Source organism: Leopardus geoffroyi, chromosome C3, assembly GCF_018350155.1.
Source record: "Leopardus geoffroyi isolate Oge1 chromosome C3, O.geoffroyi_Oge1_pat1.0, whole genome shotgun sequence".
Taxonomy (NCBI): Eukaryota; Metazoa; Chordata; class Mammalia; order Carnivora; family Felidae; genus Leopardus; species Leopardus geoffroyi.
Genome location: NC_059338.1, coordinates 45,075,170 through 45,102,585, shown reverse-complemented (window position 1 = coordinate 45,102,585; position 27,416 = coordinate 45,075,170). Strand labels below are relative to the sequence as shown.

The 27,416-nt window shown below is 45.4% G+C and overlaps 1 protein-coding gene across 4 annotated transcripts in view; it reads right to left on the bottom strand.

The window, feature by feature from the left end:
- Positions 1-7,138: 7,138 nt before the first annotated feature.
- RGL1 (ral guanine nucleotide dissociation stimulator like 1) overlaps positions 7,139-27,416 on the bottom strand; it is a 266,263-nt gene continuing 245,985 nt past the window's right edge. For 3 of the 4 annotated variants that reach the window (XM_045452657.1, XM_045452658.1, XM_045452654.1), the window contains 4 exons: positions 21,428-21,614; positions 17,391-17,645; positions 13,085-13,199; positions 7,139-9,637 (listed from right to left, as the gene is read on the bottom strand). In XM_045452657.1, the coding sequence (XP_045308613.1) occupies positions 9,450-9,637; positions 13,085-13,199; positions 17,391-17,645; positions 21,428-21,614 (745 nt within the window). In that variant the 3' untranslated portion in view covers positions 7,139-9,449. Of the gene's footprint in view, positions 9,638-12,744; positions 12,782-13,020; positions 13,200-17,390; positions 17,646-21,427; positions 21,615-27,416 lie in introns of those variants that run through there. The other variant, XM_045452656.1, reaches the window with a different exon arrangement.

Genomic DNA, 27,416 nt, shown 5'->3' with positions numbered 1-27,416 from the left:
CACTATGATTGTTCACTCATTCCACCAACACTGACCAATGGCCAATGCTGCTGGAACTTCCAGGTCTGCCCTGGACCAAGGATGTTGGAGGCCGGAGATAGTCATGCTGCTGCTCGCCCCCATGGCAAACGTGGTCACTGACCTTCCTGTCCAGTGGGAGTTGTTTTAGACTCCTGGGTAGAGGTGGGCAAGCAGAAAATTTTTCTAGGCTACAGAAAGACAGGCGCCCCCAGTGGGAGAGTGGTAAGGGAGGGTCCATCTTATATTTTTGTTCTATAGGTCAGTCTAACCATTCATCGAAGATACTGGCTGGTTTAAGGCCAAAGAACTTTATCCCAGGGCAAGAAAGAAAGAAAGAAAGAGAAAGGAAAGGAAAGGAAGAAAAGAAAGAAAGAGAAAGAGAATCCATGCTGGTATCTCTGACCCCTTGAATTTCAGATCAAGCTTCCCCCAAACCAGGTATGAGCACTGCCTTGTTTCAGGCCCTGTGCTGGGAATCTCAGAGGACGAGGAAGGATCCCTACTGCTGGGAGGTCCGCAGTCCAGTGGAGCAGCCAGGGAAGCAGGAAGGCTTTATTTCAGTGACAGGAAAGAAATGGGCTGTAGGACCTCAGCCCAGTTCTGCGAAGGACGGCTGTTGGGGCAGTTTTGCTGGGAAGATGGCTGGGGAGGTGACAGTCGTGTTGGCTTTGGGGGCCTGAATGGGCATTTGTACAGGGAGGAAGGTTGGGTGTGGTACATGGTTTCTAGGCACTGGTTTCAATGCTTTCTAGGCACTGGGAAGGTGTGCAGCTGGGAAGAAGTCTGCTGGGGAGTGATGGGGGATGGGGATGTATTGGGGTTGGTGACGGGAGACAAGATTGAGACCTGATCACGATGGCAAGGTAAATCAGCGGCCCTCCCTCCCCGGTTATCATACGTCGTGAATGCAGAGGCCATTGTTTCTGGGGGAATTCTAGGTGTGGTTACTGACAGCAATGCAAAAGTTTGCAGTAAAACGTTGGTGTCTAAAGAGAAGTTCCCATTCAGTTACAAACTTGTGGGTCTTTTCCCTTTTGGTGAAATGAAGTGTAAAGTAAATGTGAGTCTTCCCAAGAGACGTCTACAATGTGCTTTTGAGACGTTCTCTCCAAGTAAACAGAGTGGGAGAGAGATAATCCAGAAGTTATATCCATTGGTGACAAGAAATCCATTCACCGAGGAGTTAAATAACGACAAAGTGAGAATTAAAATGAGGCTGGTCATTCGATAAGAAGGTACCACATCACAGTGACATAGGAAATGAAAAATAAGAAGCCTGGGAAATAATCATTATGCCCATGTTTTATGTTCTGTGGTGAGGTTTATTATTTCAGAGAGAACGTTCCTCCCGCAGGACATTCTGATTAAATGTGGCCGGGGCGGCGGGGAGGGCCAGGTGGAGAGGGTTTGGCAGGTGAGCAGGCTGATGGCAGCCTTGAGTCAACCAGTGGCAAGGAGACAAGGATGAAGAGTCGGACTGGACTTGTGGTGGCCACTGCGTCCTTCTGGCCTGGTTGGAAAAGAGAGAAAATGATGGTGGTTTTAGCGCATTGCGTTATAGTAGATTACAAGAAAATGGTGCCTCCTCTTATCACGAGCACAGGACAAGAGGATGTGGCTTGAATCACAGCATGAAGAGTTTAGGTTGAACATGCAGGAAGAATTTGACAGAATTATTAAACACCAAGTGGGATTCCAAGGCAAGGTGCTCCATATTAAAATGTGCTGCTGGCAGGAGAACGGTTTCCTTCTGCTGTGTGAATTTACCCAACCTAAAATGGCCTGTGTTTTTGCTTCCACCCATAGATGTATTAATACTTGGAGTGATCTTTGCTCAGGCCACTTGGGTGACACCAGCTGAGCTGCCCTAGCCCAAAGCCATCCTCCCATCTGCCCTCAGAAAGGGTGGAAAGAGTGAAGAATCGCCTCTGAGTATCGATTTGTCTTTATTTTTAATTTGCTGGGTTTATTTTTATGTCCCTCCCTGTAGTTTCCTCAGCATGACTGCCTCTGGAATGGGCATTTTAATAAAATCTCACGTCCCAGGGCATGTAGAGTGCCAGCTTTGCAGCCCCCGTGAGTTCAGAGGGGGCTCCTCCGGTGTTTCTCCTTCCAGGGGAGGCTGGACAGACATCTGAGCTCTTGCTTGTGGGCTAACTTGACTTTCAGAACATAGTGGACAGTGCTCTCTCACTCTCTCTCTCTCTCTCTCTCTGGTCCTCAGAAAAGCTTAGAAAATAATGACAAAGTGTCCTCTCCCAAAACAGAATTGGTGGTTTAGAGATTCCCCCAACCCCCCCCATCCCCGCCATCCCCCGCCCCCAACTTCTGGAATTGAGATGTCTAAATGCTGATGGTGTGGCTGCTTTGAAAACCTCCCACACTGACTGAAAAGACTTGAAGGAGATATTATTGTTCAGGCTGGGCCCAGGGAGGACACCATGCAGGGAGTGTGAGGGGACAGGGGATTTGACTGGAGAGAAGAGGTGTGGCTTCCAGGTCACAACACACACAGCCCAGGCAAGGAAGTGCAAGGAGAGAGGGATAAGAGACAAATGCAGGCCCTGCAGCAGGGAAAGTGGGGCTGGGGAACCTGCCAGAAAAAGAAGGGAGGGACCCAGAGGGGAAAACCCTACAGGGGAGGCTGAGAGCCAGGGTGGCAGCACATGGGCTGAGTGACCACCATGTTGCCTGGCGGCAGGGCCTGCTGAGGAACAGGTGGGATGCCGGCCGCCCCCCAGTGCCCGTGGGACAGCAGCACCTCCACTAGTGTATCAAAATGGCCCCTGACCAGGGCCGGAGGCACAGAGAGCCCCTTGCCCAGAGTGAGCACAGAGGAGAGAGGAGGGAGGATTGAGGAGCAGGGAGCAGGCCTTCTGGTGAGAAAACTGTCCGCTGACCTCAGAGGGAATCCAGTCAGGGCCCTCATGGGAATCTCCACCGGCTCTGTGTGGTGGCCACGGTGTTCGCTGGGAGGGACCCTCCACTGAGTCAGGGTCACTTCACAGCGGCCGGGTGCACCCACAGAAGCCCGCCGGCTGAGCAGCCTGCGGCTGGCCTGGGGGCTGGGCTGATGGCTGCAGGGTCCACCCGCCTCCGTGAACTCCTGGGCTGCGGCCATGGGGCCCTGGCAGCCCTCCAGCCTGAGTCAGCCTGTCCCCAGGGCAGGCCAGCGAGGTTTTCCCAGGGTGCCCATTTGGGGGGGGGGGGGGGGGGCGGGAAGCATGGAGGGCTTCTGGGAAGAGGCCACTCCCTCAGGCCAGAAGCTTCCCACCAATACCGCAGCTAACTCAGAGTCTGTGACTCAGTGAAGAGTGCTTTCTCTGTGCGTGCGGGGTGATTTAATACTGCGTGAACCTCAAGATTAGGACCTATTACCAACCCCTGCTTTCACATGGGGCAACAGCTAAATTACGTGACTTGCCTAAGAAAGGTAGTGAGTGGCCTGGGACCCACTCTTTCCAGCTCCATGCAAAGTTCCTGGTGGAAGTCTGTCTCTCTCTTTTCTTGCTCATATCTAATGTTTCTGTCTCTCTCTCTTTCTCACACACACACACACACAGAGCCCAATATACACTGAAGCTTGCAGCACTAACCCATGTTTACTTCCCAGCTTTGAAATCTCATATATCATTAGCTGATCAAACTGATTCCTTGATGACATTTTGCTGGAGGCTTGTGGGGCAGATATGGTATAAACGAGGGTCACAAATATGTCTGGTGGCGAGCTAACAACGGTCTCATTTAGAATGCTTCTCCCATTTTGAAAACGATGCCTTGATTTCTTTTTAATGGCCGTAGCAACCCACAAAGTTTAAATCATTCATTTTTTAAAAAATTTTGATTTACTAGTGCCCTTTGTGCAAGAAATTGGGACTGTAGCACAAACTGTTACTTTGGGATTAAATAATGGCGGGAATAAAAATGATTGCTTCAGAGAAGCCTAAAATCAAGTACTTGGGTCCTGTTAACTGGCTTACTAGAGGCTACGCCTGGTTCTAGCGCTCTTGGACAGCATCCAAGCCCTGGTCACATCCACTCCTCACCCAGTTGGTGCTTTTTGCTGGAGACCCTTCCCTTGCACCCACCCCAACCCCCAGTTGAGGGGGATGGCGAGCTCATGGATCAGAAATGGATTCAAATCCTGGCTGGGATCTAACTCACTAAGTAATCCTGATCCTTTTGGCCTTGTTTCCTCATCTGTGAGATGGAATAATGCCCAGGAAGGTAGGTAGCAGTGTTCTGACCAGCAGCAGGACATTCCCTGGAGACTTTAAGGAAACAACCAGACACCCACTTACCCAAGAGAGCTCATGTGAATTCTCTTCATCAGAAGGCTGGGGATGGAGCTAACAGACCCCAGGCATTGCCTTCAGCTCTGTAAGGCTGTGGAATATGTCAGGAGAGCCTCCTGGATCCAGCGCCCAGCCCTGTGTGACACACACATAGTGGGGCTCTGACAACTCAAAGCTTTGCCCCTATCTTTGGGCCACTGACGTGACTGCCCTGGGCCTCAGCCCCTGTATCTGTAATCGGAGGGGACTGACTACATCTGTAAGATGCCTTTCAACTCTTAAGGAAATGTCAAATACACTGCATTCCTCAGCATGTTGGATAAGTGAATTGTTTCCACAGTCTTCTGGGTAGGGATGCTGAGCAATCACACCAAATACTTGTTTTCAAAATCTGAGTCTAAAATAATTGAATTTGCCTGGCTTCTGTTTCATCTCACGGTTTGTGTGTAAACACTTCACATTTCCTGGATTTTTCTTTTACCTGGACCTACAACTACATCTGTAAGGTAGCTCCTGGCTTAGTCGAAGTGGGGACCACAACGAGAAGCATATAAATTGGTGGCCACTGCATGCTAAAAGCTAACTATTAATTTTGTTCAGTCCAGTTCTAGACAAAATTAAATTACCCTCTGGTATTTTCTCCTTTGAGCACCTCTCTTTCATCAAGCCTTCCTTTGCTCTGTCCAGCCCCATCTCAAGTCCTCACCACCATGTGTTCCAGACACAGACTTGTTTGTTGACTGTGGAAAGAAGAACAAATCCGTGCACCCTGCTAAGAACACACAACTCCTTTGTGGCAGAGATGGTTCATGCCCACCAAGTCCACCAGGTGTCCTCCCACATTTCCCCCTCTCCCTGCATTCAGATCAGGGCCACGGGCTGACCAACGGACGGTGAATGGACGCAGCACGGTCACCTCGGTCGGGTCAGTTAGGAACAGTGTGAGTTGTCTCCACCATCACTGTGACTTGAGGTGGCAGGGCTGGCAAGATGGAAGCTGGGTCCCGGAGCCACTGTTAGGGGAAAGCCCCTAAGGAGAGCTGCCTGATTCACATTATACCATGACGTAATGGAAAATAAAACTGCCTTAAGCTACTGAGATTTCGTGGTTTGTTACTTCAGCCTCACCGAATCGAGCCCAAAACATCCCTTCCAGAGGTATTTCCTGCTAAGAGAGGTTCTAGGGGAAATAACAATGCAAAACCCGAGGGAAAGGACTTCTCACAGTGGACCTACGGATACTCGTCGTAATCAGTGCCACTGCAGCAGCATCTGTAGAAAAAGAGGATCAGCCTCAGCGAACCTTCTTGATACCACTGGTATCGGGGCATGAAGCGACACCGTATGCCTCCTTATGGTCTTGTGCTGCATGATGAATTTGGAAAGTCTCTGAAGAAGGGAGTTTTAAGACACTATTCCTTCAGGCAGAAAGTAACCAAGCCCAGCTTCTAGACAGAGGTAGAACAAGGGAACCAGTTTTCTAGAATGATCTTGAAAAAACAGTGACCTAGTGCCAGAGATAGAAATCCCTTTTCTTCTTCCTGTCCCACCTCATATCATCAGTTATTAAAAGTGGGGCGCCTGGGTGGCTCGGTCAGTTAAGTGTCCAACTTCAGCTCGGGTGATGATCTCACGATTCGGGAGTTCAAGCCCCGCGTTGGGCTCTGTGCTGGCAGCTCAGAGCCTGAACCCTGCTTCAGACTCTGTGTTTCCCTCTCTCTCTGCCCTGCCCCCACTCTGTCTCACTCTCAAAAATGAACATTAAAGGGGCGCCTGGGTGGCTCAGTCGGTTAAGCGGCCGACTTCAGCTCAGGTCACGATCTCGCGGTCCGTGAGTTCGAGCCCCGTGTCGGGCTCTGGGCTGATGGCTCAGAGCCTGGAGCCTGCTTCCGGTTCTGTGTCTCCCTCTCTCTCTGCCCCTCCCCCATTCATGCTCTGTCTCTCTCTGTCTCAAAAATAAATAAAACGTTAAAAAAAAATGAACATTAAAGAAAATTAAAGATAAAGTAAAACACCTGGTTGGCTCTCTCCAAAATCCCACAAGCACCAGAAAATTTGATAATTTGGATCTATTTAAGAATCCAGCGGAAACTTTTTGGAAACAGGATGAAATGACCATAATGTGCATCTGTCGAGTGAAGCTGGCCTGGTTCTGATGGCCTTGTGGGAAAACCTTCCTTCCTCCCTCCATAGAGACCCTCCCGGGCTTCCAGAGCACCGTGGATGGGGTTTTAAGAATTATTCAGCTGGGAGCAACTGCGGCCTAGGGAAGACACTCAGAAAGGAGGCAAAGTACTACCTTGGATCCTGACTCTAAGTTGAGGTGGGTTTTTTTTGTTTTTGTTTTTTTAATTTTTTTTTTTTAACGTTTATTTATTTTTGAGACAGAGAGAGACAGAACATGAACGGGGGAGGGGCAGAGAGAGGGAGACACAGAATCCGAAACAGGCTCCAGGCTCCGAGCGGTCAGCACAGAGCCCGACGCGGGGCTCGAACTCACGGACCGCGAGATCATGACCTGAGCCAAAGTCGGACGCTTCACCGACTGAGCCACCCAGGTGCCCCGAGGTGTTTTTTTTTAAAGTGTCCCCCACCACATGACTCTTAAGAGTTGCAGTCTGGGAAGGCATCATATCTGACTGCAGCTTCCTGAGGATGTCACTCCCTCCCCCAAACGCTCGTGACACTCACCAGTGGAGAGGATCCCCTCCTACCTCTGCCACCGGCTTCCCCTCGGCTCCCTCCAACCGAGCCAGAGGGGGCTTCCAACAAGCCTACGGACACATCTAGGACCCAGAATCCGCCTGATGAACCAAATACAGTCCCTTTGGGTCTGGCAGCACATGCCAGCCAAGTCCCAAACCAGTTTATTAGTTTAACCAAAAGGTAAACAGATGATGGAGCTGGAGAAAGACAAGCATGCGAGCAGCTGAAAGCATCACCCGGCTATCCACCGGGAAACAAATTTAAGACATTTCAAGTGGCATTAAATAAATGAGGCTATGTTTTATCTACTTGGAGTTTCCATCGTCTTTAAAAAAGGAAAAAATATATATATATATTTTTTTACATTGCAGTATATAAATCTAGACTCTACATATACAGTACAATACATAGGGCGAGCACACGGCACAACACGTACGTCTTCATAGCCGCACCCTAAACTAGGCCAACAGTTCTGTATTTTGTGACCTTCAAACCCAGAAATTCAGGCTGAGGCTGCATGTTCTCCAGTTTCCATGATGTCTAGCACCCCGGCCGTCTCTCCTCCAAGCACAGAAGCGCAAATCGGACGAGCCTTGCAAACAGAACAAAGTGCTTTTCGACTGGTTGAAACCGAGGCGCTCTTTATCATGCACAGTCTGCTCTCCTCGAAAGACCTAAGGGAAATTTGAGGCCTTCCCGGCTCATTCTTTGGTCCACTGCCACGAATCTCTAAACTTTCCCTGGTGTTTCTTGCAGATTTCATATGGCTATTTACATAACATAAATCTCATATAACCTTTGGGAGCTGTCTTTACAGGATTAGGACAAAGGAAAAAAAAAAGCTCCATTTTACAATCTATGCTTTATATCTGGGTTTGTTCTTTTTATTTTTAGAATAAAAACTGGAATTTTGAGAATTTTTTCTTAAAAAGGACATTCTGAAAGTGCTTCTTACACATGTTGATATCGCACATATGGCTTTTTGGTTCAAACCCCCAGCACAGCTCAGATTTGGAAGGGAGAGGGTGATGGTGTTACTAGAGACAAAAATGTCACTTAACAGTAACACTGTGATAGCAAGTGTGGGGACCTGAAAAAAAAAATGTCATTGATTCCATCTGGAAGAATGTACCTCATTAAGAAATGATTCAGATCATATACGTAGCCCCATTTCTTTCCCCATGACTAGGCACAGTAATGCTATAAAAGTTAGTGAGTAAAACAGGACACTGCTATCAGCAGGGAACATCTTCCGAGGGGCTATTAACAGAGCAGTCGCTGTTCTGAACTCTTTCACAGGCTCAAAATGATCAAATATAGTCAATCGCAGTAGGAATTTCTACACCTGAGGAATAAATTGCACGTAATATAGAGGTACTACAATCCAGATGGCAAAAGACTCCAGACATATAGTGTTACATGCAAAAGAAGGCAATCAGAAATGGCAATGAAGAAGTGGCATTCCGAGACAGGTTAAGAGTCCAAACGAGTCCCCATCCTTTTGTGCTTTCTTTTCCGGCTGGTAAGTTACCAAAGAGCATGGCTACTTGTCCAGTAATGATTGTGATATGTTCTTGAGCAGGGGGAACGGACACACAAGGCAGTTGCCAGAAACCAAAATGGGCTTGCGTTGGCTCCAGAGGTGTCACGGGGGCTGGACCAGTGGGTCCGATGGGCCTCCGATGCTCCTCTCGCCCTCCCTGGGGTCGCAGAAAGCGGCAGATGTGGGCAGAGGTCAAAAGCCACTGGCTCATCCAAACCCTTTCCAAAGTGGCCTTTCATTCAGCCGTGGCAGTTCCAGCCTCTGCAGATCTCTTCTGGTGGCACTTGATGGAGAAAGTCATTCTCTCCCTTATAGAAACAGTTTGGACTTCTTATAATACTGGCACAAAGGACACTCTGTATTCCTAGGATTGATTCCATTTACATGGAAGGTATGACACTAGGTTTTCAGTTCTTTCTATTTCCCTGTAAAAAGTGACCTCAACTTCCCAGGCCATTGTGCAAATTCATTTTTCCATAGTCCAGAATATCCCTAAGTCCCATATATATACATATACATATACATATATATACATATACATGTATATATATGTATATGGATATATATGTATATATATATATATATACACACACATACATACCAAATATGTGTACATATATATTTATTTATAAAAGTGGATAATTTTGCATTTCAGTCTCAAATAGGTCAAAGAGAATCAGTGAAACATTCATCCTTTTCATGTCAAACTCATCTCCGATTTCCCCCACGATGCCTGTCATAATGCCTTCCACACCAGAGGTACTCAATAAATAGCTGTGGACTTCACCAATGATCCTCTAACACTGGATGGTCGTTGCAATCACCACGGCCTGTTCTCAGCCCCGCTCCGCCTTTGGCGAGCAAGGGGCCATTGGTCCCTCGCTTCAGAGGGTGATTTTGCTGTGCCTATTGCTCCAGCAGCCCCGTTTAGCTGTCCTGGGCAATGTCAAGCTGGTCCGGCTACGCAATTTCACTTGTTCTTCCATGGAGTTCTTTTTGCGTAAAATGAAGTCAAAGTTCACTTGGCTGTTCATGGCATAAAAGACATTGGCTGAGTCTGGGATCACCAGTTCTAAAGGAGAGAAGGAGAGAGAAGGCAGTCAGCTGGTGTAGGTCAGCCCAAGCACTGACAGTGGCAGGGGGGAAATTTTGTCTGGCCACAAAGCAAGGACCATTGGTCCTTTGTCCTTGGAATGTGAACTGAACCAAACAATGACAACCACCCCCAAAATCAGTTCCAACCACTCCTCAATCCCAATTTTAAATTGAACTAAATGCTCAAATGCAGAATATTTTAGCTAGAAAAAAGTGCAGTAGAAAACAAAGGCAAAGAGACATTAAAACAAAGGCAAAGACACTCCCAGGATCACAGCTAGTCAACAGCAGAACTGGGCTAGAACCCAGGTATCCTTCCTCCCATCGTCCATTTTCTACTCCAGCGTGCAACTTTTCTGAGACTGAGAGAATCCAATGACACGGGGGAGAAAAAAAAAAAAAAATCTACAGCATTTTCCAGAACCTTCTACTTGGAATATTGAAATATTTTTTGAAGTAATCCCAAATCAAACCAGTTGAATACTAAACAGCATCTATATAAGATAGAGTACACCTATAAATATTTAAACTGTTGTCTACTTCAGTGATTCCCAAACAGACAGCTGCAATTTCTGAACAGGGACTATTCCAAGTATCATATGAAATTATCAAGCAAAGTTACTTTAATTCATTTATATTTTAATTTATTTTAATTTTTTTATTTAAACAAATTTTTTTAATGTTTATTTATTTTTGAGAGACAGAGAGACAAAGACAGAGTGTGAGCGAGGGAGGGGCAGAGAGAGAGGGAGACACAGGATCCGAAGCAGGCTCCAGGCTCTGAGCTGTCAGCACAGAGCCCGACGCGGGGCTCAAACTCACAAACAGCGAGATCATACCTGACCGGAAGTCAGATGCTTCACCGACTGAGCCACCTAGGCGACCCAAATTCATTTATATTTTTAGAAGAAGATATATACTATTTAGCACTCAGGGGTAATGGGTATCTAAAAAAACAAACGGGAATAAAAGAGGTAAAATGGGCAATAGTGTTGGGGAGGCCATCACCAGAGGCATCTGATTGCAGAATGGATGCAGTCAAGCTTATGTTAACTTCAAACACCGAAATTTTATAGCGAGACCGATGCAATCAGGTTCTAAGTGACTCTAGTACATTTTGCACAAATGTCCCCATATTCCTGGGTCAGTAATAATTCACCTCACAACTACGGATCACTTTGGAGCATACCTCCAAAGTACTTTGGGGCACATATTTCTCGTTACCCTCATAACCGTCCTGTGACGTATGAAGAATTAGTAGGGTACTGCCTCCTTTTCACTAATTAAGGACCAAGGCCTGAGGAGGTCAAGCAGCCCCCCGAAGACCACCCAAGTGGTGGACAAAACTGGGCCCAGGATTCCTGGTTCTTCAAACCAACTGGTCTTACCTTAGCCTTGGTTCGTGGGCAACATGGTAAAACTCAAGAGATCACCTTGTAGGCTTAGAATTTTAACTGTAACCACAATAAAAGATATAATTGACAAGGGTTTGCCCCACAACTTAGGGGTCTGCTGGATGACTGAGAAAACTCCCAAGAGGTAATTGAAAAAGAATTTTCTCAGAGGCTATATACTTCATCTCTAGGAAAAAGTACTAATTTCAGCCACTCTTCTCGGGGCCCAAGATACAGCCTGGAGGATTTGCTGGTCAAATGGAGTGTGAACAGCTGCTCCCTTCTCATATTCCCAACTTTTAAAATTCTTCTTTTCGCTATACTTGGGGAACAAGTGTGAATTGGGGGCACCTCGGTGGCTCAGTCGGTTGAGCATCCGAGTTTGGCTCAGGTCACGATGCCATGGTTTCTGAAATCGAGCCACGCATCAGGATCTGTGCTGACAGCTCGGAGCCTGGAGCCTTCTTGGGATTCTGTCTCCCTCTCTCTCTGCCCCTCCCCCATTCATGCTCTGTCTCTCTCTCTCTCTCTCTCTCAAAAATAAATAAACATTAAAAAAAAATGTGTGAATTGGTTAGTGTTGGGTCTGCCAGTAGATAGGGTTAATTTCAGTCAATAACCACACTTGGAAAGAGACTTCTTATGACTGAGTTTCTACGATGTGACAGAGTACAGACAACTTACCTACCAGCTTGTTGTCTCCTCTCAACAAATACAACCCCAATTCAAACTGGCAAATAGATACATTCAGGGTAAGTATTTGCCCCCAGTTTTCCTAAAAGGAATTTCTGCCAACAATGGGTTCCTAGACATACTGAAGTATTTCACAGATCACCAGTTCTTTGCCTCAGTAAGTGTGAGATAAAGAGCCTTCAGATTCTGGAGTTAGAAGCTTTTGCTACTTGAACATCAATCATGAATAAAGATAAACTGAAAGAGGGGCACCTGGGTGGCTCAGTTCCAACACCTGCTCAGGTCACAACCATGTGGTTCATGAGTTCGAGCTCCACATCTGGCTCTGTGCTGACTGCTCAGAGCCTGGCGCCTGCTTCAGATTCTGTGTCTCCCTCTCTCTCTGCCCATCCCCCACTTGTGCTCTCTCTCTCTCTCTCTCTCTCTCTCTAAAAAAGCATCAAAAATTTTTTAATAAAAAAAGATTAAAAGATAAACTGAAAGATAAACCTATAAGCCTCCCATGCATGATTAACTGAAATGAGAAATTATTCCAAGGACCGCTACATTACAGGTTCACATACAACCTAAACACACATTATTGGGTAAAGGAGGTGCGTGACCATCTCAAAGACCCAATAGGCCCCACCGCCCCTCACCTTCTGACACAGGGAGAGACCTCTTCCAAGAAGAATGCTTGATAAAAAGTTTATAGAGCATGCAGCGGCACCTGGGTGGCTCAGTTGTTAACGTTTCAACTCAGGTCATAATCTCATGGTTCGTGAGTTCAAGCCTCGTGTCAGGCTCCACAGTAACAGCATGGAGTCTCATGGGAATTCTCTCTCTCCCCCTCTCTGCCCCTCCCCCCTTCTCTCTCTCAAAATAAATAAGTAAACTTAAAAAAAAAAGTTTATAGAGAATGGGCATGAGAATGCACAGCAAAACTGTAGGCAAAACAGGGTTGTTGTGGGGGCAGCTTGAGATGCTTCATTCTACAAGTGAGGGTCAGGGTTCCCCACACAATTAAAAACCCCTATTTGATTCCATTAAAAAACCCCACCGGGGGGCGCCTGGGTGGCGCAGTCGGTTAAGCGTCCGACTTCAGCCAGGTCACGATCTCGCGGTCCGTGAGTTCGAGCCCCGCGTCGGGCTCTGGGCTGACAGCTCGGAGCCTGGAGCCTGTTTCCGATTCTGTGTCTCCCTCTCTCTGTGCCCCTCCCCCGTTCATGCTCTGTCTCTCTCTGTCCCAAAAATAAATAAACGTTGAAAAAAAATTAAAAAAAAAACAAAAAACCCCACCGAATTCATTCTCTGACTTCTACACGGGTCACCTGCCACGAGAAGCGACGTGTGCCCACCTTTGTCCTCCGAGATGACCTGTACCAGCTCGTACTCCTCCGCTGGGTCCGAGTCCAGGTTGTGCTTCAGCATCGCCCTCTGGATCACGGCGGGGGTTTTATCCTGGCTCGTCAGCTGAAAAGACAATGGATGGGTTTCTAAGTATTCGGCTTCATGAGAGCCCTCTTGACCCTCTTATTCTTGCTGCCTTGTGTCTTCCTGGGAGTAATGGCCCAGTGGAATGAGAACAGGACCAGGAGCCAGAAGCCCTGGGTTCTAGTTCTGGCTCCACCCTAAGTAGCCAAATGATGATGGGCCACTTACTCTCGCCATCACCTACTCCCTCAGTCAAGTGTCTTCCCTTAGTAAAACAGAACATGTTCCTTGCCTATCTCGTCCACACTGGTTGAGGTTCCAGTGGGGGGCAGGGTGGAATAGGAGGGTACTGTGCAAAACACATAGCATTTTTGGTCCTGGGCTAAAATCATCCTTACCTGTTGAGCTACTGCTATGGCACCAGGTCACAACCTGGGGGTTACAAATGACCGCAGTTCTGCACAAGGTTCATTTCAAAAAGCACAAGAGACTCCATGACCTAGTAATTTCACATGATCTCACATGATCTCCCAGATCACTCCATGATCTCAGCAATCTAGGTATTGACCAGGAGAAATGAAAACCTATGTCTACAAAAGGACTTCTACACAAGTGTTCATAGCAGATTCACACCCATAACAGCCCCCAGCTGGAATCAACCTGAACTGCCCTTGACAGGAGAGAACAGGGGAATGGACAGAGATTATAGTATATTTCTGCTAGAACACAACTTAGCAGTATAAACTAAGAACTGACACATGCAACAATGTGGATGAATCTCAAAAGCATCATGTTGCGCAAAAAAAAAACCCAAACAAACAAAAAGCAAAAAAAAAAAAACTAGGCACAAAAGATTACGTGGTACAGGAGACAATTCTTTGAAAAACAGGCAAAACTAATCTATGGTTTAGAAAATTAACAATAACGAACCTTAACCTTCACTAGGGTTAAGGAGGGGAACTGACTGGAAGGGACACAAGGGAATTTTGGTGGGGGGATGAAAAATGTTCTTTATCTAGATCTGGGGTGATGGTTATACAGATACAGGTAACTATTAAAACCTAAAGAACTGAACACTTAAGATCTGTGTATGTAATTGCACATAAATTAGTCTTCAATAAAAATCAGCTCCTAGGTGTTCAAAAATAATAAATCTACCATTTTTAAGCCCAAGTAAAGCTTCTCCTCACCCCCAATTCTGACTTTCTCCCCTTTATCTCTGCACTTCAGCCAACTATTGGCAGGGTGCTTGGCGGAAGAGGAAAAGAGGTCTGACTTTTGTAACATCCCTTGAGTGATTTCTTTACATCAGAAAGAATGCACACACACACACACACACACACACCACACAAATTATTGTTACTTAAAAATAAAAGCTGTTCTCACCAGGAGGTAAGAGGAGAGACAGCCAGTCAATCAATCAACCAATCAATTTAAAAAAATAAAAGAAGAAGAAGACAACTGATTTCCTCCAGGAAACTGTCTCTGAGAACTTGGAGATGGCCGGGCCTAGATGTCTCCCTCTGGTCCTGAAACAGCAGCTGGTACTTGTGATTCAATAAACAACACGCATTACAATGGGGACCCTGTAAGCGACAAAGACCCTGCTCATTTGTCTATTACCAAAACATCGGCATACTCCTTTACAAGGGAGAAATAGATGCACACAAAATTCTAAAAGCGGAAATATGTGTTTTGATAGCCTAAAAAAAATACTCCCACAGTTGGATTGAACTGGACCAGAAGCATGAAGTTAAAGAGAAAGGATCCCACTTTAACTGGGGGGGGTGGGGGGGGGTGGGAGAGTGGCGGATGTGGGGCTAAGGTGATTAACGTTGGGTTAAGTTGTCAACTTTAAACCTACCTAAGGAGAGAGCCAGGCTATCCTTATTTTCTTGACCTTAAACTTCCCCAAGTGTGTCCAGATGAGGATGGGATACGGCCAAGAGCTTTCCATGAGTGTTTATTACTCTGTCCCATCTAATGTACTGAGTGGAGTGAAGGGTCACAATCAGTATCAACAGCTCAGTCATGCAGCCTTTGGTTGACATACTGAACCAGCCCTGTCCAGTAGATCTACATAATCTAGCAGACATATTAAAACAAGTTTTTCAAAAGGGAAATTAATTTTAATAACATACTTTATTTAATCCCTCACATCCAAAGTATGATTTCAGTATATAATCCATACAAAAATTACTAGTGAGAAATTCTTTCTTTCTTTTGTACTAAATCTTCAAAATCTGGTATATATTTTACACTCACAGTACATCTCCATTTGGACTATTCCCATTTTAAATGCTCAATTGCCACATGTGGCTTGTGTACTGAATGGCACAGTAATGAATGACACTAGCGTGTCACCTTCATGTACCTTAAATAGAGAATGCAAAGAATTCCCTGTGCCTCTTCCCTGAGGTTAGCTTCCAGTACCACAGGTTCGTTTGGACTATTTTTGAAAGAAAAGACTCCTGCAGCATGTAATCTTTTGTGTCTGGTTTCTTTAACGCAATGTGGCATTTTAGAGATCCAGCCACGTGGTTGCATGTGTGTCACTTCTTAGCTTTTACTTCAGAGTCACTGCAGAGTTTCGAGGGGGGACTTCTCTGTCAGCACGTATAAGAGAAGCCATGTGAAGAAGCCATACTGAAAATACGATAATAACACTGACGGCATGGCTTCTCGGTGGTTCTTTCACCATTCTCTCTCCCACCCGAGTTCTGTCTCCACCTGCCCTCACTCCCTGTGTGACCCTGTCCACCCCGTGGGCTGGACAACTCCCAGAACCAGCCTGGCACCAGCCCAGGTTTCTGCCCATCTTCTAGACAATGTCAGCTGGATGTCCTACTGACCCCTCCAGTGTAAGCATTCCCCAAACCCTCCTCCTCCTCCAGTAGCTTGCATCTCACTTGGTAGGACCACCAACCACCAAGCTGCCTGGACAGCCTTTAGTTTTCCCTCTTCCTCAGCCCCTCCAATGGTAACCCAAAGCTGATGACTAAACTAATGGATTCTACAATTCTACCTCATAAAAATCTTTCAAAAATCCACATGGTCTCCAGCCACATGACTGTCGTTCAAGCCCTCATCATCTTCTACATGGAATATGACAGCAGCTTCCTAACTCACTTCCTCACCTCCCACTACCCCCCACCAGAGCACTGTCTCCACAATGTCAGCTACTTTTCCAGTGAACAAATCTGATTGCTACTTAAAAGCCTTCAATGAGATGCTACTGCCTGTAGGACACAAACTCCCTCATGAGGGCTGGAGGCCCTTTACAACCTGGTCTGACCTCTATTAGAGAATATGGTAGATGTTGAATACTGCTTTATGATCTCCCTTTTGATCATAAGGTCCTCAAAGACAGAAACACCTCCCTCGTCTCCCCATCCACAAAGCCTGGCCCCGTGACAAGCACACATCCAACGTTCAAGAAATCTTTTGTTGATTCTATGACTGCTTTAGGAAAGTTTTTCTTTGGAATGTTAGAAGACAGCATACAGGTCATGTTCGGAGCTGAGCTCATGAGCACTCTGTGTGCCCTCCAAGAAGGCAGGTGATAAAGATGGGAGAGGGGACCCACTGCAAATGACAGCCTGCTCTTCAGTGCATGAAGTGGCCTATAAATGAAGAAGTCACTTCCGGGAAATACACACCCAAGGTCATTACCAGGAGACACCTGTATGTATTCCAAAAGCCTGCCATTAATTCAAGACAGTTTTGAGAGTGTGTCAGAAACACGATTTTTACAAGAGGCTCAAAAAGGTCCATCTCATTTAATTTACAAACAGAGTTCCTTGTGGACTCAAACTGTATTTCCAGCTTGATCATTCACTTTACTAAGTTTGATTCCACATGACTAAAGGAGAAAGATTTGCCACCACGGAGCACACGGCTGAGAATGCATGGGAATTCATTATAAATCCAGGCATGTGGTTCCACGGGAAGACTTCCTAGAAGGCATGCAGGAGTGGCATCTTCCCTGGGATACAGTCATTCAGTTGTCCAAATTGACAGTTTTGAAAAAAGTGACACTGACCGGGATAAGTTTTAGCAATTTTTAAGATGTAAAAATTGTATTTTATGGCCACTGCTGATATGTAGATTTTTATATAAATATATTACTGGTGCATATGCAGGGAGATTTTGGTACATAGTCATTTTGGGCAGATGCCTACATGATGCTAATATTGTACACACTTAGGGGTGTCGGTCCGAGGGCCTTACCATGATGCTCTTGTACATGTTGCCATTGTTGTCCTCTATACTGATGCGGATTATGCAGGTGTCTTCGTTCTGTTGGTTGTAAATGGGAGGCAGCACTGTCGAGGTAATGGATGTCACAGAGACGGAGCGCTTGTGGATTTTAGGGTTGTTGTTGCAGGATGGAGGGGAGGAGAGGGGGTTTATTAAGGACGACATCCCTGAGGAAGTTGTGTCCATGGAATGGATAGAGGAACATGATGAGGAAGACTCAGAGAGCTGGAAGAGTAAACACACCCCAGAAGAACACAGATTAGAACCTTGGCCAATGGCACGCTTCACAATTTTCAAAGCAGAGGTAGATGCTGAGATGAATAAACTTCAATTACTTCCTCCACAACAGCTCACAGCACACACACACACATCTTGTCACTGGGGTAAGTATCCTGTTGGCAGATGCCTATCAGTGACTCAGTACTTGCCCTCTACATCCAGGTGAGGACGGATGCAAGGCAGTTCTCAAAATTCCCGTTTGCAGCTGCTTTTAAGGAAGTGACCAGCAGATGGCAGCAAATACCAGAAACTAGAGGCAACGTGGCCTCCAGGAGGAAGTCAGAAGCTTAACAAGGGCCGGAGGAAAGCCTTACTTACCAACAGCTTATCCAGTCCCATTGCCCTGAGTGGGAATGCTGCTTAACACGCCCACCACGATCTGTTTTCTATCACAGATTTTGTAGCAGGAGAGAAAGGTCTATACTTGTCGAAGTTTCTAAGATAAGGACCACAGATTCTACAGCTCTGCGTGGGACATTAGGCCCCTGGAGATCACCGGGCCCCAATCGCTTTCTGCCGTGAGGAACCTTAATCCAGAGAGAAAAGTACTGGCAGCACCATCATGACATACTCCCCAGTTACCTGACTCCCAAGACCAGGTTCACACGGCAAGCACATAGCCAAGGCCCAGTCTAAAGCTGATGAAAACGTGGTAAATGAACATAGTACACCACTACCTTGGTGATGTTTAGCACTGTGATGTGATGAGTTTGCATATATCTTATCTCACGTGGCTCTCCCAACTATCTTGTGAACAAAATGCAGAGCATTATAAAGATAAGGGAAAAAAGATTCAGAGAAATAGAGCGACTTTCTCAGGGGAACACAGCCTATGAGAAGCTCCATTACTTTCTACTTTTCTACTTTCTACTTTTAAGGAATGAGATGCTTTTCCAATTAACTACAGTTACCATAAACTATGCAAGACTAATTACCAAAGAAACAGGATGCCCAAATTCATTAGGTTGTGTTAAAAAACAAAAACAAAAACAAAACACCTAAATTGAATCACTTTAAATATCAATTCTTATTGTGGAAAATTACAAATAACTTCTCAGAGTGAGTTAAGCTAAATTGTTATATATATTATATAACAAATATTTCAGAAGTCATTTAAAAACTAAGTAACCTACTTACATCTTTTATACCTGTCTACTTTTCCAAGGAAAAAGCATACAGAAACTTAGCATTCTGATTATCTAGCTTCCAAGTAAAATGGGGTTTATCCTATTTTATTTCCTAAGGACTTCGTCTTCCTATAGCATAACTTTACATTAAATTCTACTATATGATTAGTTTCATTAGAGCCAGCAAGCTGATTTGACAACTCGGATATGTAGAAGTCTAACTGTGGCTCTATAATATGGTTTAGTAACATGTTTTGTCTATTTTCCCAAGTGAATCAACTTTGTGACTCAGTGTGAGGGAGAACTGATGGTGCATAATTTCAACAGCATCACTTTGCTTGAAGGTACACCACACACAGTAGCCAAGAGGGTCCACTGTCCAGTTACTAGTTCAATTTTTTCACCTCCCTTTTCCTCTGTATGAATCCCCTTTCTTTCTGTTAGATTTTCCATAATTTTAATGACACTTAGGATTAAGATAAAGCTTTAAAGATGCCTGAGTTGCAGAAGCTCTAAACGGACCACCTGATGACTCCCCCCAAGGTCTTACTGAGAATTTGCTATGAGGAACAAGTGTGAAAATAAATGTTTAGAAACCTGATTGGGGGATGAAGTGACAGGAATGCTAAGTACACTTCACTGAACAGAGCAATCTCATAGAGCGCCACTGTGGAAGGCACGCGGGACACCTGAGGCTCAGGATCCAGAGTAGGGAGAGGCTGGGGAGGTCATCCAGGACCCGCTATGCAGGGAGTGGGGGCACCAAGGCCTTTCCAGGTGACATTCAAGGATACTACAGCCCAGCGTGTGCGTGCATCCAAGTCAATGATTCAGCTTTAAACCGACAGAAATTCGTGCCTCTGAGGACGGTTCACCTGAAGAATAAAAATTCCTGACTTGTGCAAGAAATTAAAGCACCCGTGTGATAAGAGAGGAGGCAAGGGGTGTGCAAATGATACACACTTGGGCTGGCTACTGTGTAGTTTTAAGAGGGATGATCTGGACCTTTGCACATGTCCAGTGCACCAACAGGCATAAAGGTGATTCCACCCCCTTCCTGGACAGCGTGTGATATACCTCTATTGTCACTTGTATGATGTCCACCATCAGAAAATGGGGCCACAAAGAATTAGAACCTGTCTAAAGGTGAAGAATGATACTTCACTCCAGATTTTGACAACTTCAAAGCTGCATCTCAAGCCATGGAGAATGATTACATCTCCAGTTTCAAAAATATGCATGGGAAAATGGAGAACAGACTCAAAGGTGTTTGCAGAGCTTTTCCTTCAATATCCGGAGGATGTGCCTCTGGATTTCAACATAGAAAGGTAAGATCCAACTGGGGCAGCACCTGAGACATCTCAGCCTGATGAGTCCTGAGTATGATGTCCGTCCTAGATCAGCCACATTGTGACAAGGTCACTTGAGGGTTCCTCTACTGCTGTTGTTGTTGACAACACAATGTGAAACTGCACACTGATCCCCTTATAGAATGGCAGAAAAAAACAAAATGGGGGAATTCTTACCAACACTCTACCTCACTTGCTTATGCTTAAGCTAAGGGGCTAACAGTTGCTTACACAGCAAGTCTGGCTGGCCAAAAATCTCCCCCAAATGGTGCAAATGCTAGCCACATCACAGTTGATGTTTCTAATTCAAGCTTCTTCACCAACAGATTAAAGCAGACGTGTACAGAAGATTAAGACAAATCTTGTTCTTGTTGTTGTTGTTGCTATTTTTATTTCTTTATGAAGCCGTGGAAAATGGAAACTCTATGGGAATTCTTTTATCACCTCTCAAAGTATACAATGGTAGATTGTATACTTGCTACCAATTCCTTACGCCCCTCTGAATCCATGTCCTTTGCCCTGTGGCTCCACAGTTCCTCCCATTAGAAGGAGTCCCCTGCCTCACTTATTTACGTGAGATTTGGCCACATGATTTGCTTTGGGCAATAAAATGTTGGTATTATGACCAAAGTAAAGGCTTGATACATACCTATGGGGCTGGACTTGCTCTCTTGCTCATTTGTCTTAGCTTACTAACAATATGCCCCAGATAGCCTCATTATGCCAAGAAGAATGAGAGGAGCAGACCTGGACCAAACCCATGACCTGGGGCCAAGCCCAATGCCAACCAGCAGATACATGACAGAGAATAAATGGCTGTTGTTTTAAGTACTGAGTTTTGGAGTCGTTTGCTATGTAACATTATTGCGGTAAAAGCATGGCAAAGACAAAGTATGACACCAAGAGACAAGGCTGACACATCTCTGTCTCTTGACTTTGCGCTCCTTCTAAGAAAATCCTCTGAGTCCTAAATAAAGTACACCTCATGTTACAGGCCACAGTCCTTCAGTCACCTTTGGATCCAAGACAATATTTCAAAGGCCAGATGAATACACCAATATGCTCACTATTTTTGGACCAGTTTCTATGAGAAATGGGTCCCTAGATTGAACTCTACTTTGACAGCTCCTATAAACATGAATTTCAAACTACTGTACAGTGATACACTTGAAAACAGACATTCTCGTGTGGCAACCACTAAACTACGTCAGGTGTCTACATTAGGACTTATGGGAAAGGAATGAGGGAATACCTTTTTTTGAGGCTCATCCGGTGTGTCCATGGGGGTGATAGAGCCCTCCTCGGCCTCTGAGTGGTTTGACTCGCAGGACGACACGCTGACAGAGTCCATGCTTTCACCAGAGCTCCCACTGGCAGTGGACTTGGGCTGCTCTTTGGTGGGAGTGCTACTGGTAATCATGTCCGACCCCAGAAACAGTCTGCAGAACACATAAGGCCAGGCAGTTGTTTACAAATATGGAATCCATGATTCAGCAATAGTTTGTGCTAATTAACCCCTTGATTGCTTTGCCAATCTTGCATGCCCTGGCATGACTGGAAAACATTTCCTATAAAGTGTCTAATAGATCACAGTAAACATCTCATCTGAATAGGTCATTTCCAACCTCAAAGAACACACAGATTGCTTAGCTGAATGAGAGACCATATTAATCTGAGGTCTTTCACTTTTCCAAAGAAGACATCCAGATGGCCAACAGACACATGAAAAGATGCCCGACGTCACTCCTCATCAGGGAAATACAAATCAAAACCACACCGAGATACCACCTCACACCAGTCAGAGTGGCTAAAATGAACAAATCAGGAGACTAGATGCTGGCGAGGGTGTGGAGAAACAGGAACCCTCATGCACTGTTGGTGGGAATGCAAACTGGTGCAGCTGCTCTGGAAAACAGTGAGGAAGTTCCTCAAAAAATTAAAAATAGGTCTACCCTATGACCCAGCAATAGCACTGCTAGGAATTTACCCAAGGGATACAAGAGTGCTGATGCATAGGGGCACTTGTACCACAATGTTTATAGCAGCACTTTCAACAATAGCCAAATTATGGAAAGAGCCTAAATGTCCATCAACTGATGAATGAATAAAAACTCTTTTTAAAGTTGAGCTTGCAATACAGTAAGGAAAATCCCTACAGGCCATAAATGAAAAGGGAACTGAAAACCAGAAGTATGTGAGCTAACTCTGCAGCTGCTCTGGGTGGGGAGTGGGAGGTACCAATCTGGGGGAGCTAGGGACATGGGTTTTAACACACATACAGACCCAAAGATGAGGGCCTCTGTTTATATAAGGTGGGGAGTTGAAATTGAAATCCCTTATAGAGCCAAGACCTTCAAAGAGCTATACCCTTAGTAAAAAGATGGGCTAGAAAAATGTCTTCCTAATGGCACGGAAAGACAACAAGGAAGCTTATCTGTCTTGGCCTGAGCTTGGGTGAAAGAAAAATTTCTCCCCTAAAATCATGTGTTATCTTGGCCAGCACCTCACTCAACTTTGCTACCTATACTTCTGTGCAAACCAGAATTAAAAAAAATTTCTGGAGGAATATTCCTTCAACCCAGGATGTAGAGGATTTTCTGATAAAGATGAGCTCATAATACAACATTACAAAAACATACAAGGAAATATCCCACCCAAAGGGAGTCAACAAACATTAGACTCTTGAGAACTTCAGATACAAGAACTGACAGAAAGAAACTAATAATTTATTCATTCATTTGACAAATGTTTGAGTGTCTACCACAGACCAGGCTGTAAAATAAATATGTTTAAAATATTACAGACATAAGAAAAAAGGTTGAAAACAGGAGAGAAGAACAGGACATCCTGACAAAAGAACAGGAAGATAATTTGAAAAAAAAATTCGCTTCTAGACTAAAAAATTCAGTGATTTTAAAATAAAAACTCGGTGGAAGGATTAAATAACTGTTTAAGAGAAGCACTGAAAACAAGATGACAGATCTGAAGAAAATTTTAAGAAATCAGCATCAAAATATAAAGACATGGAAAATAAGGAAGGTTAAAAGATGGAGACTGGAATAAGAAATGTTGACATGTGTAAGAAGAATTCCAAGAGAACACAATAAAGAGAATGGAAGAGATGGTGGGTGAGAAGATTCCAGAACTAATGAACTGCATGAATCTTTAGATCCAGGAACTACGTCTTGAATAGAATAAATAAGACTCAATCCTCACTTAAACTGTCTAATGGTATATCAAAGACAAAAGAAGTTCTTAAAAGCAATGGCGGGGGGGGGGGGGGGGAGGGGATGGGCATAATACAAAGGAATGGTAAATAGATAGCAGACATCTCAAAAGCAAACAGCAGAAGTGAGAAGACCTGGAATACTGTCTTCAAAGTGCTGAGTGAAAATAACGGTCGCCCTTGAATTCCATACCCAGCTAACAGAATTCTGAGAGTGAGCACAAAATAAAGACTTTCTCAGACAAAGATGGAGAGGGTTCACATTAACAGACAACATGAAAAAGAGTAAAAGGAGGGAAGGGTAAGACGCAAGAAGGAAAGGCATGTAAAGAAACTAGCAAATGCAGCCAAGCCCAACAAGCACTGACTGGACAAAATAACAAGAGTAGAACCACTGAGCCTGATTTTTCATTAAATATTTCAGGAACTATAAGCTCAAATTCCAAGACCTGAAGCATGTCTTTGTTCAGTCTCATCTCTGACCCACCACCTCTTGCCCCATTTTCCATGTCACTTCCTTTCTTGGACCTCCAAGCCTTACTGGGGCTCCAGGGGAAAGCACTAAACTCTGACCAAAATTTTCAGGGGAAAAAGCAATGCCACTGTCGTACACCCCCATGATTACGAGGTAGACCTTTGAAGGCTGTAGACTAGTGGTCCGCAGCCCGTCATCTGAGAATCTAGCTTTGAACGACACTGTTCAAAGACTAAAGGTTCTTCCATTTGCACAATTCTATGAGGTCATTTCTGCTTTACAAAGGGTAATTCTAGCTCAATACTAGGCATCTCTGACCTTCAGATCAAGCACACCTTCCCTTATGGCTTCAAAATTCTTTCCAACCTCTTTGGAAAATGGATCAATAAATGTGGGGAGAGCAAAGAGTACATTTTCCACATTTTAAAAAATGCTAAGATCATAAAATATTCTGGAAATCGATGGCATAGAATCACCCTTATATGTACAAGAAATACGAAGGGTGACCATGTGGCCTGTTTTATTCATGATAAATGTTCAAACTCAGATACCGAAGGTTTTAACTCAAGCATCTTGGCAAGATTTCACCAAGGAGAGAATGTACTCCGTGTCTACCACACTTCATGCACAGCACTGCACCCTCACAGTCCTCTTACATGAAACTTTAGATTTTCATGAAAATATCTCTGCAGAGTTTGTGCATGTGTCAGACTTGGTGCAAAGAGAGGACCCAGGGGTGCTAGAGCACCCGGCACAATAAATATGGATAGCTGGGTTGGAGAGAAGTAGTGGGAAGCAGTTATATCAAAATGCATCTACAGTGGCTACTGCCTGAGGACAGGGAAGGAAAAGCAAGGGGGTAAAGGCATTAGCACTTAGGGCTACCTGGGGTGCCTGGGTGGCTCAGTCAGTTAAGTGTCTGACATCAGCTCAGGTCATGATCTCACGGTTCATGAGTTCAAGCCCTGCATTGGGCTCTCTGCTGTCTACATGGAGCCTGCTTCAGATCCTCTGTCCCCCTCTCTCTATGCCTCTCCTCTGTTCATTATCTCTCTGTGTGTCTCAACATAAATGAATAAACTTCCAAAACAGGACATAAAAAAAGAACTAGATGTACCTGTGCAGACCTCTGACTGCCATAGCAGGTCCAGAAATTTCCAATTATTTCTCATGCAGAAGACCATCAAGATGCCTGGCACCCCTGGCCTCACCTCCTGAGGAGTCTGATTCCCTGTGTAGGTGTCCATCTTACCAACTGACAAGGCTTGGTCAGGTCCTCGGGTTACCTCACAAGAGAGTTCATTCTCCTCCAGGATTGCAGCCATGAAAAGATAGCAAGACGCTGTGGAAACTCTACAGGGGACAACCCACGAGCTCAGAAATCTAGTGTTCAGGAGGGCCAGGGGAGGCATCTGGACAGAGGTTTGGCAAGATATCAAGACTACCTTCAAAATGCTTTCAATAAAATCACGTCCCAGTGTAATCTTCAGATGTCACCTGGTATCAGGTGGAAGCCTGAGCAGCTTCATTAGTGGGAGATCATGCCACCCACACCAGTAAGCACCTGCACATGTTAATTGGAAACATGACAATACCCAAGTTCATGTGCCATCCTTGCCTCCATGTCTCACTGGGGATCACCGAGGTAGGTGGATAGACAGTGCTGGGAAGTAGCAAAAACCCACAGAAACAGTCAGAATCCTGACCAAAAAAAAAAAAAAAAAGACTAAAAAAGACAGTAACAGAAAGTTGTTTCATGAAAAAATAACGGTGGCTCTCCAGGTACCCTTTGAGGGCGAGGCAGTGTTTGAGAAGCGTTACAACCCCACCAGTCGTGCACCAACCCACTGAGATGAACATTACTATTCTGGTCTCACAAATGATGACACAGAAGTTCACACAACAGATAAGAGGTGGAAAGTTGGGATCTGTCAGGTCAGCATGGCTCCCAGGCCACCCTGCCACCAAAAAAAAAAACCCCCCAAAAACTGTCCAATATGCCCTAGTCGTTGTTCTTGCTCGTCCCCGGCAATGCGGACTGTGACACCCAGGGGATCAGACACAGGTATAGGTCTTCAAAGGCAAGAGCAAATTTATTAATCAAATGACAACCCTTGTTTCCTGGCACTGACCTCTTTGGCTTTCGTTTGATTCGCTAGCCTGACGTCTCTCGGAGTCTAACGTCTGAGAGATCAACTTGGTGACACAGACTAGATCCTCTATGGCTCTTCTGTAAAAATGGCTACCATCAAAGCACAGGGGCTAATTAAGCTAACAGTTTCTCATTCTTTCCTCCCACCCTCCGCACCCTTTCCCTCTGCCTTGTCCTCCTTCCCTCATCTTCCTCCTCCACTTTTTACCTCCTGCCCCATCTTTCCTTCCTCTCTTCCTTCACGAAGTATTTTTCCCATGGGCAGTATAGTAAAAAGGTATCTTGGCTCTATGGCCAAATCTTGAGTTTGAATCCAGATCTTCCAATAACTAACACACTATTTACCCCGTCTGTGCCTTACTTTCCTGGTTTATAAAGTTGGCATAACAATAGGACCTACCACTTAGGTTATTTTGTGGGTTGGATGAAAAATACGTGTATTGTCCTTAAAACAGTGTTGGCCCATGGCTCAGTTTATTCATTCAATAAATATTTATTAATTATCTACTATGTGCCAGGCACCATTCTAGGTTCCGGGGAGACAGCAAGGAACAGAAACCAGACATATGTGCCTGCCTTCGTGGACTCTGCATTGGAGATAATCAACAGACACATACAGCAAACAGTATGTCACATGGAGGTAAAGGCAGTGGAGAAATTCAAAGCAGGTGAAGGTGACAGAGTGTGCCACGGGAGGTAAGGCAGATGGGGCATGGTATTAAGTAAGGTGGTTGGCAGAAGGCTGAGAAGGTGATGTTTCAGCAAGCATCTGAAGGGAGTGAGTGAGTGAGTCATTTGGCTATTTGGGGAGCAGTGTTCTGAGCAGAAGAAACGGCACGCCTAGCGTGTTCAGGGAGGTGTGGGTGGCTGGAAAGCAGAGGAGAGTGAGCAGAAAAAGATGAGGACAGACAGTTAAGGGACAGGCAGGGCTGGGATGACACGGCAGTCCCTGAAGGGTTGTGAGGGCCACTGTAAGGACGCCTGATTTTCCTCAAAGGGAGACAGGAGTTATGAACTTGGCTATGGAGTGCCTCCTGCATGCATGGCACTGAGCTGGGCAAATAGCCACGAGTGCGATGGACAAGGGTCCCGCTCTCCAGCGGCTTACATTCCACCACAGGAAGCAGCCAGTGTGACCGAGAGTGATGGGGGAAGGCAGCGGCATCAGAGAGGTCTCTCTCTCAGGAGCGAACGCTGTTGCCCATATCTGAAGGGGCCAGCCACAGAGAACGAGCATGCCAGGCCACGGGAACATCTGGTGCAAAGGCCCTGAAGCAAGAACGAGCCTGGTGTGGTGGCAGATGGCTAGAAGCTGGGCGTGGCTGGGTCTCAGCGAACAAGGGGGCAGGTCGGATGAGAGGAAGGTGATCAAGAAGGTTGGGGGAAGA